The 18558-nt window shown below is 37.3% G+C and overlaps 1 protein-coding gene across 4 annotated transcripts in view; it reads right to left on the reverse strand.

Moving 5' to 3' along the window:
* The window catches only part of TFCP2 (transcription factor CP2), a 46238-nt gene that overhangs the window by 6343 nt on the left and 21337 nt on the right, over nucleotides 1-18558 (reverse strand). For 2 of the 4 annotated variants that reach the window (XM_047065746.1, XM_047065745.1), the window contains exons 2-9: nucleotides 11885-12036; nucleotides 11241-11317; nucleotides 8868-8973; nucleotides 4955-5061; nucleotides 3588-3740; nucleotides 2637-2747; nucleotides 2196-2284; nucleotides 26-74 (exon numbers count right to left, since the gene is read on the reverse strand). In XM_047065746.1, coding sequence (XP_046921702.1) covers nucleotides 26-74; nucleotides 2196-2284; nucleotides 2637-2747; nucleotides 3588-3740; nucleotides 4955-5061; nucleotides 8868-8973; nucleotides 11241-11317; nucleotides 11885-12036 — 844 coding nt within the window. Of the gene's footprint in view, nucleotides 1-7; nucleotides 75-2195; nucleotides 2285-2636; nucleotides 2748-3587; nucleotides 3741-4954; nucleotides 5062-8867; nucleotides 8974-11240; nucleotides 11318-11884; nucleotides 12037-18558 lie in introns of all 4 variants that reach the window. The other 2 variants (XM_047065744.1, XM_047065742.1) reach the window with 1 other exon arrangement.

The following is an 18558-nucleotide window of genomic DNA, read 5'->3' on the forward strand; positions in this document are numbered from 1 at the left end:
CACTTACATTTAACTTTAGACTTACATCTGTGACTGGAGGGGGTGGCTCTGGCTGGTGGTTTGGTGAACCATTTCTGAAAACACATGTAAAATGAAAAGGATGAGACACATACTAGGGTTCATCATCTCATTCCTCATCCTCATAGTAAGTCTCAAACTAGACATTTTTTTTTTTTTAAGTAATCTCCACATCCAACCTGTACCCGAACCCACAACCCCCGAGATTAAGAGTCGAGTGCTCTACTGACTGAGCCAGCCAGGGGCCCCTCAAGCTAGAGATTTAAAAGGAATCTGTGCTCTCTCATAAAGCAGTTTTAGTCTATAGTCAATACTTCTATCGTCTGTTAATTTAACATTAAGATCACAGGGGGAGGGTAAGAAACTGTCATTGCAACATTTTTTATTATTGGACAAATTGAAAAAAGATAAAAATTTCAGCCAGTTGGGATTCATTAGATAAATTATGGCATAAAGAATATTTAACATAAGCAGTTTATAAGAAACTAAAAATATCAGAACATAACAGCAATCAATAGATTACTATTTTAATAAATATATAGATATACACACAAACATATATATAGGAAAAAAATACCAGAGAAACTTTATGTAATGCAATGTGATCCCATACTTTTTTTTTGTTTGTTTGTTTGAGAGAGAGAGAGAGAGAGAGAGAAAGAGCGAGAGAGCGAACGTGTGTGCGAGCAAGCTCGAACAGGAAAGGAGCAGAGAGAGAGGGAGAGATAATCCCAAGCAGGCTCTGTGCTGTCAGTGCAGAGTCCGACACGGGGCTCGAACTCACAAACTGTGAGATCATGAACTGAGCTGAAATCAAGAGTCGGACCCTTAACTGACTGAGCCACCCAGGTGCCCCCATATATTTTTATAATGACAACCAAAACCATTATTTTTAAAGCAGCTTCAAAAATGAGTGCTGCCTAATTTGCAATCCACAGGCTATCTCCATACTCTTCAGTTTTTCTCTATACCTCCTATACTCCAAGGACTGTCCCTATTCCCTAATACTCCTTTTATCAGAGAAAAATTTGAGCCTAATAACAAAGTAATGACAAAGAGAAGAGAGAAAATTTTAAAACACAACTCTTTAATCCCACATATTTACAATTGCCTATAGGCGCGTGGCTGGCTGAGCCAGTAGAGTGTGCAATTCTTGATCTTGGGGTTATAAGTTCAAGCCCCACATCAGGTGTGGAGATTACTAAAAAAAAAAAATAAACCTTAAAAAACATTAAAAAATTGCCTATAAGTAGACTGTGTACTCCATATGGATGGTAAGAGATTTTTCTTTCAAAACAGACTTTCTTCTTTTTCTTTTTTTGCTTTAACTGCAAAATTCAAATTCAGTATTCAAACTTAGTAATTAAATTATCACCAGGCCTTAATTATCTATTCTGTCTATAACTTCTGCTTATTTTTATTCTTAATTGTTGTATTTCGAATATTGAAGCTACTTTAATTTCTTATAAATGCAGACTGAACCAAAGCCTACGTAAATTCAAAAACAAACATTACAACCAAAACACATCACACATTTAGTAGCCTATTTCAAATTTCAATGTGGCCTATGTGGAATATGTGTTAAATACTAAGACTAGTAAAACAACTTATTTTAACTGGCATAGGCATCTGTACCAACTTTCAATGATCTCTGATGATAAAAGACTAATAAAAAGAGATTAAATGCATCCCACAGATCATTCTAAAACTTCATTTTAGCTTTCTTCAACCTTCTTTCCCAATTATCAAAGATCCATAATAATAAGGTATTAGGATCGTTCTTAGTAAGTAACAAAACAGATTTTAGTGTTGTACAACTATGTTTCAATTCCTAATGACCACTCTGGTGGAAAGTATGAGCAGGAAATGAAATAACCACAAGATAAGCAGTGACAGGAGAAGTGAAAAGCCCAGAAAATCAGTCTCTGAAACACGAAAACCTGACCATAATGCTGTTTTCTTTTTTTTTAATGCTATTTTTAATAGAAAGAAAAAAGAGGAGGAGAACGGACTTTCAGTCACTTTTGAAGATAATCCAAACCTCAGTTAATCCATGAATCCATCAGAGACTGACCAAATAGGACTTACTGACTTATAAAGAACTTGTATATGAGAAGATAATGAAAGAAGACATATTTAGGACAAACACAACCTACTTTTTCATTTCCCAGACTTACCCTTCCCCAAGAGAAAAACTGCTGTGGGAACTGTTGAAGCCAGGTGATGGGGAATTATTGACATATGTGATCTCAGGCCATGGAGAACACTAAAAACAAAGAACAACTGAAATACTGAAAAAGTACATTTGACCCTAGTGTCCCACTAAAACATTATTACTTGAATAGCATATCTTGATTAGTAAGTCTTAACTACACAGAGGCCCCCATAATGAAGAGCAAATATACCCAGGACAACTAAATCTTGACCAGGCAAAAAGTTGTGGGGGGTTATTTCGTTTTGTTTTTAAAAAACTGAGATACAATTGCCATACAACACAGTATTAGTTTTAAGGTGCAAAACATAATGATTTGATACACATACACACTGAGAAATGGGGGGATTTTCTTTTAAGAATAAAAAGTATTGACTGAAATTGTCACCAAAAGAAATCCTTTTACCTCCGTGAGTATCGTTGTCTCATAGGAAGGCTGATACTTCTCCTTTTCATGAGGTGTTCGTTTCTCCATTTTCTCCCTATCTGTTTTTTGCTTTCTGTCTGCACCTTTGGGCTGAAATGAGAAATGTTTTGTCTTGACTCATCGACGGAATTTTGAGCCAACAATATTATTTCTAAGAGCTTAAATAGTCACATGTGAAACAAGGATGTACGCACAATAATGTAAACACAAGATGCAACCTTGTGTCTATGTCTGAAAATAGGAAACCTAACTGTCTGATGCAGTTAAAAAAGAATATGCGGTCTATAGTTATAGACGTGGAAATATCTCTAAAGCACATAGCTAACTGAAAAAAGCAAGCCTCAAAACAACTCATCTAGTGCAATCCTGTTTATGCTTCAAAGAAAAGAAAATACACGTGTATATAAAGCACAGAAGGGACTAAAAGGATACATGCTAAATTAGGACAGTGGTGACCCCTGAGAAAGATTGGGGAGTCGGGGTAAAAGTGGTAAAGAGGGACTTCAGTCTGAATACTTCATCTTCTGCAGTGAGAACATATTTATCCGTGTGATAAAAATAAAGACCAAAAGAACAAAAGAAAGTCAAATACCAATGTAACCAAAACTATCAACTTTTCATAATTTTGTGAGCTTTTACAAGAGCTTATAATCTCAACAGACTTTAAGAGTTTTCAGTGAAAATCCATGCTTTTGCCTCTAGCTCCCTTTGCAAATTCCCCTTCTCCCATGCCCATCCCCATATAAATCCATTACCAGACATCTCAGTAATGACCTCAAGGACTCCAGTTTAGACTGAGTTTTCACGGTTGTTGAAAAACAGACAAGTGGACTTTCCCACTTGGGAAATGTTAACTACTAATGTTAACTAATGTTAAAATTGAAAGAGGAGGAAAAAGGATACAAGGGACAGCAAGTTGCCCAGGAATACCTTGAAGACTTTGATCTGGCAGCTGGCTGAGTGTAAGTGCTCAGTATATTCCCCGTTTTCATTTTCCTTGAAGGTATCAATTTGTACTCGGAATGGCACTCCCTTTTCTCCACCATGCTTCCTCATAGTGAACTCTGTGCTAATGCAGTGCACCTACAAAGAATACAACATCCAGGTTTCAGTACCGCTAGCCAGCCAAAACACTCAGCAATATTTTTGCAGTTCCTACTAAGAGCAAAACCTTTAGAAAACACTATGAACACCTATAAAAAACTTCTACTCTAGGGACACCTGGCTGGCTCGGTCAGAGAATATGCAACTCTTGATCTCTCAGGGTCCTAAGTTTGAGTCCCATGTTGGGCATAGAGCTTACTTAAAAGCATATATATATAAAATCTTAAAAAAAAAAAAAAAACAAGAAAAAACTTTTACTCTTTTTTTGATCTTGAAGAATGTATATTCTAATGGAGGAAATAAAAAAATTTATTTACAAATGAAACAAAGTAAATGTACAGATCCAACGCTAACAAAAGTTACTTGGAGGAACTAAATTCATTAACTGCTTCAGAGAATACAGAGTTAATATAAAAGAGAAATGATTTCTATTAGTAAAAGTTTTCTAGACTTTAAGGTAGAGGTTAGAAAGCAGAGGCACCATCCATGCTGGGAAAATACCAACTATGAAAGCTCACGGGCAATAGTGGGGAAAAAAGGCTTTCAAGGCTTGCTTGGCTACTGCATAAAGTGAACACCTTGGTGAATCTGAACTGTGAAACCCTGACTGGCCACTTATTAGCTTAGATAAATTGTTAATTTCTCTAAGCCTCAAAGACTATTCCTAGTCCACAGGATTACTGCTAAAAGTTTTAAATAAGATCATGTGTACAAACTGTTTACTTAACATAGTGACCAATGGGACGTACTCCATAAACCCTAGCTTTCTTTATTACAAGTAAGAATTTTAAAGGAATCTACTCAACAGAAATAATCAGATACGTAAATCAAATTTTAAGCATAATGATGTTCAAAACAACTTCATGGAAAATAGGGCAAATTTAGAACAACCTAAATGCTAAATAATAAGGAAGTTATAGTACATCCAAAGAATAGAACATTATGCAGCCGTTAGCAAGCATGTTTTTGTTTGTTTGTTTGTTTGTTTTCGTCATACAAATAAATAAATTGGGGAAATTAGAAGGGCAATTCAGACACTCCTCATCGCTCTCAGGCAAGTGTTGAGGAGTCTGGACTTGACAGCCAGGCCGGAACCCTGTAAAAATTTCAAATGCAACATGTTTTATCCTTTAAGAAACAAACTGTGAGTAAGAATGCTCTTCATCACCGGAAGGCCATCTGCAAGGCCCTACCTGAATAAACACAGATGTCCTCTTTGCCGGGTCCCACAGGAACTCCACTGTATTCAGTTGGGTTGGATTGGCCCTAGGATCGATTATACCCACAGACATTGGGATATCTGAGAAACAAAATGGTAATCATTGAACAATTCTGAGGGCTACTGGGTTTAAATAAGAAAGTACCATTGTTTTATTATTGGTCCTCGTTACCAAGATTTTTATGTATCACATCCTAAAACTCTTTTTGCCAATGAAAAGGGTTTGATTAGAGCTAAAATGGACCTAAGTACTTTCCTTCTGAGTATCTTTTTTCCACTTTGAAAGGTTTTTTAAATAAGACAATTTAAACGCAGTTTCCTTTTAATTTGCCAAAATTCTACTTAAAGATAGATTTAGTCTACACACTAGTTCTAAAATTGTAATATAATCTGCTTCACTTACAGTTTTAAGATTAGTGTTACTGATAGAAGAACACTAAGAAGACTGCTACAGAAAGAGAAAGCAGAGTGTCTGAATAAAGGCAGAAGCATTGTATTACAGAAAGAAATGGGAAAAATTTAACACACAGATCGATGCTGGCCTTGAAGTCATCAAATAATCCTGTAACAGAGCAACAAATCTGATACTCAAGAGGGAAACAAAAATGAATGCGCCTCGGCAGAATTGCTTTCCATTCCACATAGCATATACTCACTCAAATATCATTTCCTGACTTCTATTAATATTCAAACTGGGGAGATAAAGCCAGGCTGATATTATCACAACTAATACTAACCATACTACTGTTTTACTGTCGATTCAAACAACAAAGCATTAAGTGGGTCCCACAATGTTAGTTGTGTTGGATTCATCCTAAGGTCAATTTATCAAATGGATATCAGGATGTCTGTATGAGAATCGGTATTTTCTTAGGTAAAGCTAGTAGGTACTTAGATTTGCTTAACAATTATGTTTCCCAGTAGGAGATAAGACCAGTAGGAGATCAAAGACACAGATGGCAGGATTAAAAGTACATTCATGAAAAGAGACTGCATGTATGTTTGTAAAACAACTTCCCTTAAGCCCAATGATTTAAGAAAAATCAATTCTAGGGGCGATGGGTGGCTCAGCTGGTTAAATGTCCAACTTCAGCTCAGGTCATGATCTTGCGGCTCCTGATTTCAAGCCCCGCATGGGTCGGGCTCTGTGCTGACAGTTCAGAACCTGGAGCTTGCTTCCGATCCTGTGTCTCCCTCTCCCCCCCTTCCCTCCCTGTTCCCTCAAAAATAAATAAACATTAAAAATTCAAACAAAAAAAAACAAAAAAAACAAGAGAAACATTCTACTCTGTAGTAGTAGGGGCAAAAATATAAACTACAAATCAAGAGACATAGATTCTAATCCCAGGTCTCTTACTGTAGGTAAAACAAACACTATCTGGCTCTCAAGTATTAGTAAAAAAAAAGAACTTGCAGCATTTGGGGAACCCTTTTACATACACTCAAAATATCAGACCCTGAATAGCCAAAACAATTTTGAAAAATAAAGTTGGAGGTCTCACATTTCTAGATTTCAAAACTTACTACAAAGTTGCAGTTATCAAAGTTATGCCAGTGTGGTACTGGCATAAAGGTGGAGACACGGACAAATGGAATACAAGAGAGAGCCCAGAAGTGAATCCTCACATATGTGGTCAAATGACGTTGGACAAAGGTGCCAAGACCAATCAGTGGGGAAAGAATAGTTGTTTCAATAAATGGTTTTGGGAAAACGGAATATCCACATACAAGGAATGAAGATGAACTCTTACTTTATACCATATACAAAAATGTACTGAAAAATGTATCAAACACCTAAATGTAAGACCTGAAACTATAAAACATATCAGGAAAAGCTTCATTGGGTTTTGCAACAATTTCTTAGATGTGACACCAAAAGCACAGGCAAGGCAATAAAATTAAATACATAAACTGGACTACATCAAAATTTAAACTTTTATACATCAAAGACATTATCAACGCAGTGAAAAGACAATCCACACAGAATGGAAGAAAATATTGCAAAGCATGTATCTGATAGGGGGTTAATATCCAGAATATATAAAGAACTCCTACAACTCAACAACCAACAGGCACAAAACAACCAGATTCAAAAACAAGGAAAGGACCTGAATATACATTTCTTCACAGAAGATACATATATAGCCAATAAGCATATGAAAAGATGCCAACATCACTAATCATTACAGAAATGTAAATCAAAACCATAATGAGATACCAATTCACATCCATTAGGATGGCTACTATTTAAAAAAAGGAAAATAGGGGTACCTGTGTGGCTCAGTCAGTTGAGCCTCTGACTTCAGCTCAGGTCATGATCTTGCAGTTTGGGAGTTCAAGCCCTGCGTCAGGCTCTATGATGACAGCTCAGAGCCTGGAGCCACCTTTGGATTTTGTCTCCCTCTCTGTCCCTCCCCCACTTGCATTCTGTCTCTCTCCCTCTCAAAAATAAATAAAACATCTGGCCGCCTCAGTGGCTCAGTTGACTGAGCATCCGACTTCAGCTCAGGTCATGATCTCACGGTTTGTGGGTTTGAGCTCTGTATTGGGCTCTGTGCTGACAGCTCAGAGCCTGGAGCCTGATTCAGCTTGTGTCTCCCTCTCTCTGCCTCTCCCCTGCTTGTTCTCTCTCTCTCAAAAATAAATAAACCTTAGGGGCGCCTGGGTGGCGCAGTCGGTTAAGCGTCCGACTTCAGCCAGGTCACGATCTCGCGGTCCGGGAGTTCGAGCCCCGCGTTGGGCTCTGGGCTGATGGCTCAGAGCCTGGAGCCTGTTTCTGATTCTGTGTCTCCCTCTCTCTCTGCGCCTCCCCCGTTCATGCTCTGTTTCTCTCTATCCCAAAAATAAATAAATGTTGAAAAAAAAAATTAAAAAAAAAAATAAATAAAATAAATAAATAAACGTTAAAAAAATTATTAAAAATAAATAAACATTTTCAAATTTTTAAAAAAATAAAACAAAATTAAAAAAGGAAAATAGCACATGTTGGTGAGGAGGTAGAATAATTAGAACCCTTGTTCACTTCTGACGGGAATGTAAAACGTGCAGCTGCTATGGAAACAGTACGGTGGTTCCTCAAAATAATTAAAAATAGAATTATCACATATGATCTAGCAATTCCGTCTCTGGGCTTATACCCAAAAGAACTGAAAGCAGACTGAAATATCTGTATAGCCATGGTCATAAGTTGCATTATTCACAATCACCAAAAGGTAGAATCAGCTCAAGTGTCTACTAAAGGATGAATGGATAAACAAAATGTGGTATTTATACACAATGGAATAGTATTCAGCCTTAAAAAGGAGGAAAATTCTGATGCATACCACTATGTGGATGAACCCTGAGGATTATGTTAAGTGAACCAAGCCAATCACAAAGAGACAAATACTGGATGATTTCTATATGAGGCACTTAGAGTAGTCAAATTCATTCAAACAAAAAGTAGAATGGTAGTTGCCAGGGGCTGGGGAGAAAAGGGGATGGGGAGCTACTGTTGAATGGTTACAGAGTTTCAGTTTTGCAAGATGAAAAAAGTTCTGGAGATGGATGCAGTGAGGGCTGCACAATGTGAATGGGCACTGAATTATTTACTTTAAAATGTTTTGAAATACTAACTTTTATGTTCTATATATTTTACCATAACTACATTAAAAACACAAAAACAAACCCTAAAGTACTGGATATAATTGTTACCGAACTGAAGTGTTCCAACTTCAATTTTGGTATTATCCCAGTAATTTTTTATGCTTATGGTCAGTAACCCCTTCGGGGTTTTTGCTAATTGAGCCCCTGAAGCATTCTGAATCAAGGTAAACATGAAGTAAAGAAAACCGATTCTTAGACCATACTTATAAGCATTTCCTGGGCAAAAGATTCCCTTAACTCACCAATGTCAAGAATTCTATCTCCAGGTCGGTTCCACCTCCAGCCTTCCAGCTGCTGATGTTCAGTGTATTGTAGTCGTCTGTCATGGAACACTACACGGAATATACTCTAAAAGGGAGCAACACAATCAAATGATAACAGGATCCTTTAAAAGTCAGTGCTGACCTGTCAAAAACAATGAAATCTTGCCATGTGCAACAACGTGGATGGAGCTAGAGTATATCATGCTAAGCGAAACAAGTCAGTCAGAGAAAGACAAAATACCATATGATTTTACTTGTATGTAGAATTTAAGAAACAAAACAGACGAACATATGGGAAAGGGAAAAAAAAGGAGGGAAGCAAACCATAAGAGACTCTTAAAGATAGAGAACAAACTTGAGAATGCAAGCTGGTGCAGCCGCTCTGGAAAACAGTATGGGGGTTCCTCAAAAAACTAAAAACAGAACTACCCTACGACCCAGCAATTGCACTACTAGGCATTTATCCAAGGGATACAGGTGTGCTGTTTCGAAGGTGCACGTGCACCCCAATGTTTACAGCAGCACTATCGATGATAGCCAAAGTATGGAAAGAGCCCAAATGTCCATCAATAGATGAATGGATAAAGATGTGCTCTGTGTGTGTGTGTGTGTGTGTGTGTGTGTGTGTGTGTGTGTGTATAATGGAGTATTACTCAGCAATCAAAAAGAATGAAATCTTGCCATTTGCAACTACATGGATGGAACTGGAGGGTATTATGCTAAGTGAAATTAGTCAGTCAGAGAAAGACAAAAATCATATGACTTCACTCATATGAGGACTTTAAGAGACAATACAGATGAACGTAAGGGAAGGGAAACAAAAATAATATAAAAACAGGGAGGGGGACAAAAACAGAAGAGATTCATAAATATGGAGAACAAACTGAGGGTTACTGGAGGGGTTGTGGGAGGGGGGATGGACTAAAGAGTAAGGGACACTAAGGAATCTACTCCTGAAATCATTGTTGCACCATATGCTAATTTGGACGTAAATTTAAAAAAAAATTAAAAATTTAAAAAAAAAGGATTTAAACATGAAACAAAGAAAGAGAACAAACTCTGAGGGTTGGTGGAGGGAGGTGGGTGGGGGATGGGCTAAATGAGTGATAGGTATTACGGCAGGCACTTGTGATGAGCGCTGGGTACAATATGTAAGTGATAAATCACTAAATTCTACTCCTGAAACCAATATTACACTATATGGTAACTAACTAGAATTTAAATAAAAATTTGAAAAAAATAAATAAAAATAAAAATCAGTGCTGACAAAAGAAAACTAGCAGAAGTTACCTCCAGTTAGTTTTCTAGATATAACCTAAAATTATTTTTCCTAAGACCTGTTTCACCCTATGGGTGCCTGGGTGGCTGGGTCAGTTAAAGCATGACTCTTGCTTTTGGCTCAGGTCATGATCTCACAGCTTATAGGTTCGAGCCCCATGGTCGGGCTCTGTGCTGGCAGCACAAAGCTTGCTGGGGATTCTCTGTCTCTGTCTCTGTCTCTCTCTCTCTCTCTCTCTGCCCCTCCCCTGTGCTCTCACTCTCTCTCTCAAAAATAAATTAAAAAAAAAATCTGTTTCACCCTAAAACCCATCATACCATGCCAAATTCTACTTTGGGGTAAATTTTATAAGTGCTCAGATATAATCTTCATAGTTACTAGTACCATATTTAATACTTGGCTTAAACATCAGTCCTGATGGACTGGGTATAAAGGATTCCTATTAGAAGCATTTCTACAAGTTTCTACTCTTACCATGTAATATCCAGCTCAGGTCTTCAGATGTATATGAAAAACTCACCAAGCTCCCTCCTTGCTAACCCACCACACGACACTGAGGGTAAGCAGGGGCTGTATCAATCAACTTCCCTTTTGTTACTCTGGCTTTGTGGAGGTGCTTATTTATATCCCCCCACCAACTTTCACAGCGGCTGACCAAACTCTTCAGTCTCAAATGTGCTGTGAATTCATTGCTCGAAGTCTAGACTAAAATAACTGCTATTCATTAACAGCAGTTTCTGTTTTTCTTGTTACTAGACCAAGTATCCAAAGAGACACTGGAGCTTTTCTAAAAATTTCAAGGAGGTTACTCTATTCCACCCAAAACAACTTCACTGAGCCAGGAGACTACTTTGACATGGAGTAGTAAGCCTTCTGTTTCCGCAGCTGTGAAAAATCTAAGTGAATAAGGGGGCTCACTCTCACGCCAAAGGAATTACAGCTTCCCACTCTGCCAGCAAATTGTAGTGGGTAAGAGATACCACCAAGCCCTTAATGGAAGCAAAAGAATATTACCCAAAAAGGGTCAGTAAAAGAATACTGCGCAGAGAAATGATTTACTCATTTTCCTTTACCTTCACCAACTTGCCATTAATTTCTGGAAGTTCTCCAAGTTTCCTATTGTCTAGCATACGAATTTCATAAGACTGTCCTAGAAGAAAAAGTAACTACATATTATATTAATCATAAATTAACTTTGCAAGATGCACAAAGAATAAAATCCAGCTGAATATGCAAGAGTATAATATTATTAGTATTATTAACAAAACTATAATCCTTTACTATGTACTAGGCACAGTGCTAAGTGTTTTCATACATTATACAATTAACTGATACAATTCTCAAAACTATTATCAATCCCATTTTTACAGATACAGGAATTGAAACGAAAAGAGTTTAAGTAACTTGTCCAAGGCCACGCAACTGGAAAACAGAGCTGGGTAAGGTAATACTTCTCGGTTGGTAACCAATGAATGGGGATGTCCAGGGACCATGGATTAGAAAGAAAGAGGGAGACAGGAACTAAAAATGGGCAAGTACACAAAAGAAGCCAGTAATATACATTAAACATGACATTAAAGTGAAAATCTCTGAAGTAAGGCTTCAACTCTGACAGGTCACGCTAGAAAGATGTACTTTTTACATATAAGTATACCTACTAAAATATCATCAATCCAGCATATCTTCAATAATACTAACAAATAAGGAAGCATCTAACCTTGATTGAGATATGTCAGGGTTTCATCATGGAGTTTCACTGCTGGAGAGGTAGCAGCACAAAGCACGTATTGAAAAGGTAGGATTTTATTCTCATTATCAGGGGGCAAACTTGACTCTTCTTGCTTAAAAATGGGCAATGCAAGGACATCACTGAAATAAAACAAATAACTTACATTAACATCGGACAGAAGTGCAAGAGTGGATTTATGCTGAAACAATTCAACTGCAATTTGCTTTGGAAAACTATAAACATTATTCACTTTAAAAAAAAAAAAAAAACATTATTCATTTTGATGAAGTTTCTTCCCAACCACTCAGTTCAGATTACCTGCTGTGATAGTCCCCTCACCACAACAATGTGGGCAATGACAGATAGATATTCACTGCTAAGACCATCTAGACAGGGGTTCCTAAAAGGGCTCTGAAAATTATATGCAGAGTTCCAAAATGTCAATTTAGGATGCTCAGTAATGTGTTTGTTCTTAGAAAGGCACCAACTACAGTTATCTTTATAACCAGCTGATCTACTCTAAGGACTAAAACAAGACTCAGAATTCCTAGAAGCCACTTGAAAAGGACAAATCAATGACCAGTGTATATTTCAAGGTCAGCTTACATTCTGTGGAATACAGCTAACTAGAAGTGCTGTGTTTCAGTTCCTAAAAGCCTTACGCAAATCTTAGACAAGCTCTCTAGTCTTCGCTCCTTCATCTATAAAATGGGAACCACATCTGCTCTCTAGAGTAAATATGTAAGAAAGTATTTTGGAATCCATAAGGGACTAAAATTGATGTAAAGGATTAACAGTAATCTTCCCTCATAAACTCTAGCCATGGATTAGTGGGAAAGAACATCCTGGGCCCTATCCTGGAGACCGACTGTTATGATCAACATTCGCTCCAAACTTTAAAAGAATCTTAATAGATATACCAAATTAAAAAGTGTTTCCAATTATCTCAAGACATGCCACAAAATTAAATGTATTTTATTTTACTTTAAAGAATTTGTACATGTAATCACCAGAACAGCTAAAATTAAAAAGAATGACAACCCAAATGTTGGCAAGGATGTGGAACAACCAGAACTCTTATTCTTTGCCAGCAGGAGTGTAAAATAGCACAACCACTTTGGAAAAAGGTTTGACCATTTCTTATAAAAGTAAACATCTATCTGCCCTTTGATCCAGCAATTCTATTCATAGGTATTTATCCAAGAGAAATGAAAATATAAGTCCATGTAAAGCTTGTACATAAATGCTCATAGCACAAAAGCAAAAATGGGAAAGAATCCAAATGTTTATAATTAAGAGAAACGGATGCACAAACTGTGGTGTATTCCATACAGTAGAATACTACTCAGCAAAACAAAGGAATGCAACAACATGGATGAATCTCGCAGACACGATACTGAACAAAAGAAGCTACACAAAAAGAATATATAATGTATGATTCCATTTATATGGTGTTCTAAAACGGGCAAAACCAAGGAGAACAGTGGTTTCCTGGCAGGGCAGAGATTGCTTGGAAGACATACAAGAGAACTTTCCGGGGAGATAAAAATGTTCTACACAATGTTAAGTGTGTGGGCAACACGAAAATTCTTTAAATGTACCCTCAGCAGTGTACAAACATCCTCCCCAAACATTACAGAATCGTTACATTCAGGCAAAAACCACCATTGACAGAAAAATGGCTGAACTCAGGTAAATCTTAGAGACAACATTACAAATTCTCATTGGAAAGCAAAACAAGCAGAAAATGCTCTGATTATTGTCCTAATAATCCACACAGGAGTAATAAAAATTTAATGGTATTAATGCTAACAAACAAAACAAGCAGGGGGAAGGGAAGAGTAAAAGAAATTTCTCTTTTCTGCTGATGTCTAAACAGCAAGGTTACGTGTTATTAGTTGAATCCAGGCACTCGGGACGCAAACCAGCTTTTATGGAACACAAGTTTCTTGTTGCTAAGAAGTATCTCAAAGGCTAGAAAAACAAAACGTGCTTTCATCCCCTTAGGTCTGGAGGTGTGTGTGCTGTGCTCAAATGCATGGCGTTGAGTGGAGAAGGCAAGGACTCCTTCTTTCTGTCTGTATTAATTTGTCAGGTAAACATACTACCGATCCCTTGAGACTACTTAAAACTGTAGAAGCATGGGTTTTCTAGAAAAGTATTCCATGCCAGTTCCTCCACTTCTACAGTCAGGAAGTTACCAATGCTCCCACCACAAACAGTACAGAACATAAAGCAAAACACTACAAAACTTCAGAAACATGATGGTAGTCTTTGGGAGACTTTATTACCATACCATTCCCAATACATATCATTCTCAAAAACATCACCTCTGATGATTCTTTGAAAGATTAGTGAAGATTATCAGGAATCAAGGCAAATCGGATTTTGCAACATAGCAACAGCTCAACCTTTAGGAATGTAGGGTATTTTTTTTCTTCTCAATGTTACTGCCTAGCAAAGTTAATATATAGCAATAGTCCCTAGTCATCTCAATATAATGTGGCTTTACACCTAATCCCTCATGACTAAGCAAAGGACTGTCATTTGATGCTTAAATTTTAAAACGGATTCTACAAGCTACCTTTAAAATTAAATAACTCAAAACAGCCAAACCAAATACACAAAGCTATATTTTCTCATCAGAGCTTTTAAGATCCCAAAACCTCAAACATATTTGAACTATTCATGTTCTTGCAATACTGCATTTCTTTTACTCTGCTGTAGATCAAAAATACCATTTGATTTCACGTTCCCAGAGGTGGAGGCTAAAGGTCATTGGCAAACACAGTTCTAGGCCCCTGTTTATAGCAAAACAGTGATGGATTAAGTAAGAAATCGTAACAGATTTGGAAATACAAAAGTCTGCTCCTCTGTCTCAGGGGTAAATGGAGCATGGATTAGGGAAACCCACTCTGGTGGAGTCTTAAGTAGTTGGTACCAATGTATAATTTAGCATTTTATTATTTTATCTGATTGCTTCATGTATTTTTTTTTTAAGATTTTATTTTTCAAAAGATTTTTTTTTGTTAAGTAATCTCTACACCTAATGCGGGACTTGAATTCATGACCCAGAAATCAAGAGTCCTTTGTTCCACCAACTGAGCCAGCCAGGTGCTCCTGCTGCATATATTTAATTCATTCCAATGAAACATAAGCTGTTTGAAGGAGCAACTTCTGTTTTCTGTTCTTAGTAAATATTTGTTGCTGTGATTTACATTTTTGTTTGCATTTTCCGGAATATTCAGCACTAGTACACTGTGATCATTTTATTTTTTTAATGTTTATTATTTTTGAGGGAGAGACAGAGAGAAAGAGAGCAAGCAGGGGAGGGTCAGAGAGAGAGGGAGACACAGAATTGGAAGCAGCCTCCAGGCTCTGAGTTGTTAGCATGTGGGGCTCGAACTCACAGACTGAGAGATCATGGCCTGAGCTGAAGTCGGCCGCTTAACCAACTGAGCCACCCAGGCGCCCCTTATTGCGATCATTTTAGAGTTTGACATCTCACCCTATCTGTGATCAAATGTAAGGATACAGAAATCTCACCTGCTAAAAAGATAACTTGAGTGTATGTTAAATACATGCATCACTAAGTGGAAATTCACACCTGAGAGTGAAAACATAGCAGAAAGCATCTGAGTGGAAGCAACACAGGAACAGAAGCACGATTAGAAGTGATCTTGCCTATATGTAACCGGGATTCCACGAAGAGCTGCTTCACGGTCTTCTGAGGCATAAACTACTCTTTCCAGATAAGGCAGCCTCTGAATGGTCTGTACTAAATTCACAGCTACGGTTTACTTAACCTTCCCCCTCAGGCCTACTAGCTGCTGAATGCCTTCTTCTAGAGACAGCCTACTGAAGAAAGAGGGAAAGGTTTGATGAGCTCTCCTTGAGGAAGAGAGGCAAGTAGACAGGTTGTCCATAGCATCAAGGGAAGTCACAAAAAAGGATGCGATCTTCCCATTTGTGACAACACGGATGGATCTGGAAGCTATTATGCTAAATGAAATAAGTCAGATTGAGAAAGACAAATACCATATGATTTCACTTCTGTCTGGAATCTAAAAAACAAATGAATAAACAAACAAAAAGCAGACCTATAGAGAACAAACTGATGGTTGCCAGAGGGAAGGGAGTGAGGGGAAAGACAAAATGAATAAAAGGGAATAGGAGACACAAGCTTCCAGTTATAGAATGAGTAAGTCACAGGAATAAAAGGCACAGCACAGGGAACACAGCTGATGATACTGTGTGCATTGCATGGTGACAGATGGCAGCTACACTTGTGGTGAGCACAGCTTACATATAGAGAAGGTGAATTATTGTGTTGTACACCTGAAACTAATGTAATACTGTATATGTCAGCTATACTCAAATTTTAAAGATCTAAATAAGAAATAAATAAATAAAACAAATTAATGCTATAAAAACTACACTGCCAACAAAACACACTTATTTTCATTCTTTCTGGTAAAGAAACAGCAGTAAAGAATTTAAACAATATGGTCAGATCCAAAGAATAAGCAGGTGGGTAAGAAACAAAACAAAACAAAACAAAAGAAAGTGGGAGAGATAAAGAGAGAAAAGACTCTGGCCCCATTAAGAGAATGATAGGACAACCACCTCTTTTCCTCCATCTTTTCACATGCTCTTGTCCTATGGCTTTCAAATTTTTCTGAATAGTACTTTTTTGAAAAAAAAAATTTTAAGTTTATTTATTTATTTTGAGAGAGAGAGAGAGAGAGAGAGAGAGCACAAGCAGGGGAGAGGTAGAGAGAGAGGGAGAGAGAATTCCAAGCAGGCTCCATACTGTCAGTGTGGAGCCTGATGCAGGGCTCGATCCAATGCACCATGAGACCATGACCTAAGCCAAATCGAGAATCAGATGCTTAACTGACTGAGTCACCCAGGCCCCCCTAAGTAAGTCGTTTTTATATTAAGACTCAGTGGATGTGTCCCCAGAACTGAAATAAGTTTCATAAAACAATACTTATTAATTTTGGTATTTTCTATAGCACTTCATTTTTGAAAACGTTGACCACAACCTGCAGTTTGAAGAACACTGCTCCTCTTTCCCTTAAAACTTTGTACTAAATTAAACCAAGTTTATTTACAATCCCTTTATTAGTATTCAAAAAACAACACAATAAAAGACAAGTCTTCCAGATCAGACTGTCAGTCAGCTACTCAAGAATAGGGAATATTATCTACTTTAATAGACAAAGAAATACAGACACTTACACAGAGAGTAAACACAGACAGTACTTCCTCAACTCATTATTAGCTCCCTTTTGGCTCTCTCATTTTTAAATTCATACAGCACATAACTCTCCATTGCAAAGGAACAAAGAATGCTGCAAAATATAACAGCCAGCATATTCACACTGAAGACTGTCTTAAAAACTGCGATCCAAATCCTGCTTTTTTAAGTCAGAAAATATCTGGAAGTAAAACAGTTTTCAAGTAATCTTCTGCCGTAACTTGTAGACTGCATTACTAAATTAGAGTCAAATCCGTATGGAAGGCATATAAAGATCAGTGCTGTTAACCTTGGGTGCATATTAACAATTGATGGTGGGGTGGTGGTTAAAACTCCTTTCTGGGCCATATCCTGTGCCAATTAAATCAGAAGGGGGGCAGATCGTGAGCTTAATTACTTAGTTCCATGTCTTAATAAGCCAACATAATGGGTATAATCTCCATGTCATCGAAGATGACCACCTCCCTATACCAAAATCTGATTTTCCAGAGGTCCTCAATGAGCCATCTTGAAACACTACCTCTAATGGAAAGGGAGTTTCTTCAATCTATGCATATCTATCACCACTACTAGAGGGAAAACACTCAGCTTGACATTGAATCAGTAAATCTCTTTCCTTTTTTTTTCCCCCCATTTATTCAGCAAATAGTCTTTGAGCACCTACTATCTTCTGGGCCCTATTTTAGGTGGCAGTGATAGAACAATAATCAAGTACAGATAAGGTCCCCCTTAAAAGTATAGCATCATTGTCTAAATTCCTATCTGTGAACAGCAACAAATCATACTACATTATTCTACAAATACCTATTTGTTTTCTTATTTCCAGTTCATTGTCCTTACAGTATTACAGATACTCAAGTAAGCATAAATGAATCATTATAGAATACAGAGCAAAAATGATACAACTCAAAAAGGCTTAATATATCTCTAGCAGGTGTTTTACAGAACTCTGACCTGAGTATCTTAACTGCACTACTCCTTTCCAGCTGCAAACCTGGAATGCAGACTGTCCAGTGAGTAGGACATCAAAATGACAAGTGAGCAGTAGATAAAAACACCGTATCTGGATTTTATGCTGATGATGCCCCTGACAGAGATATTGGTCATCTGACAAGTCTTTCTTGTCAGAAAGTATTTATGGAACTTTTTTCAAGATCTCAATACTGGGCTTAATGCTCTTTAAGCACTTTAAGAAGTACTTCTAGACATAAACCATTCTATTTCTTCCACACAGTTATGAGAGACCAGCAGTTTGAATAGTTGTCATTCATTACATACTCAAAGTTTACCCAAAAATGAAGCTAATTCCTCTCCCTCTACCCCAGTCTCTGGATCTTCCTCATTCTACTCTGTTGAATTATTTTTCAACTACTATTTATTTACTGCTATAAGCAATGCA

Source organism: Lynx rufus, unplaced genomic scaffold (genome assembly GCF_022079265.1).
Source record: "Lynx rufus isolate CCGP_SWC_20201006 ecotype Redwood Valley unplaced genomic scaffold, mLynRuf1.p SCAF_7, whole genome shotgun sequence".
In the NCBI taxonomy this organism is placed as follows: domain Eukaryota; kingdom Metazoa; phylum Chordata; class Mammalia; order Carnivora; family Felidae; genus Lynx; species Lynx rufus.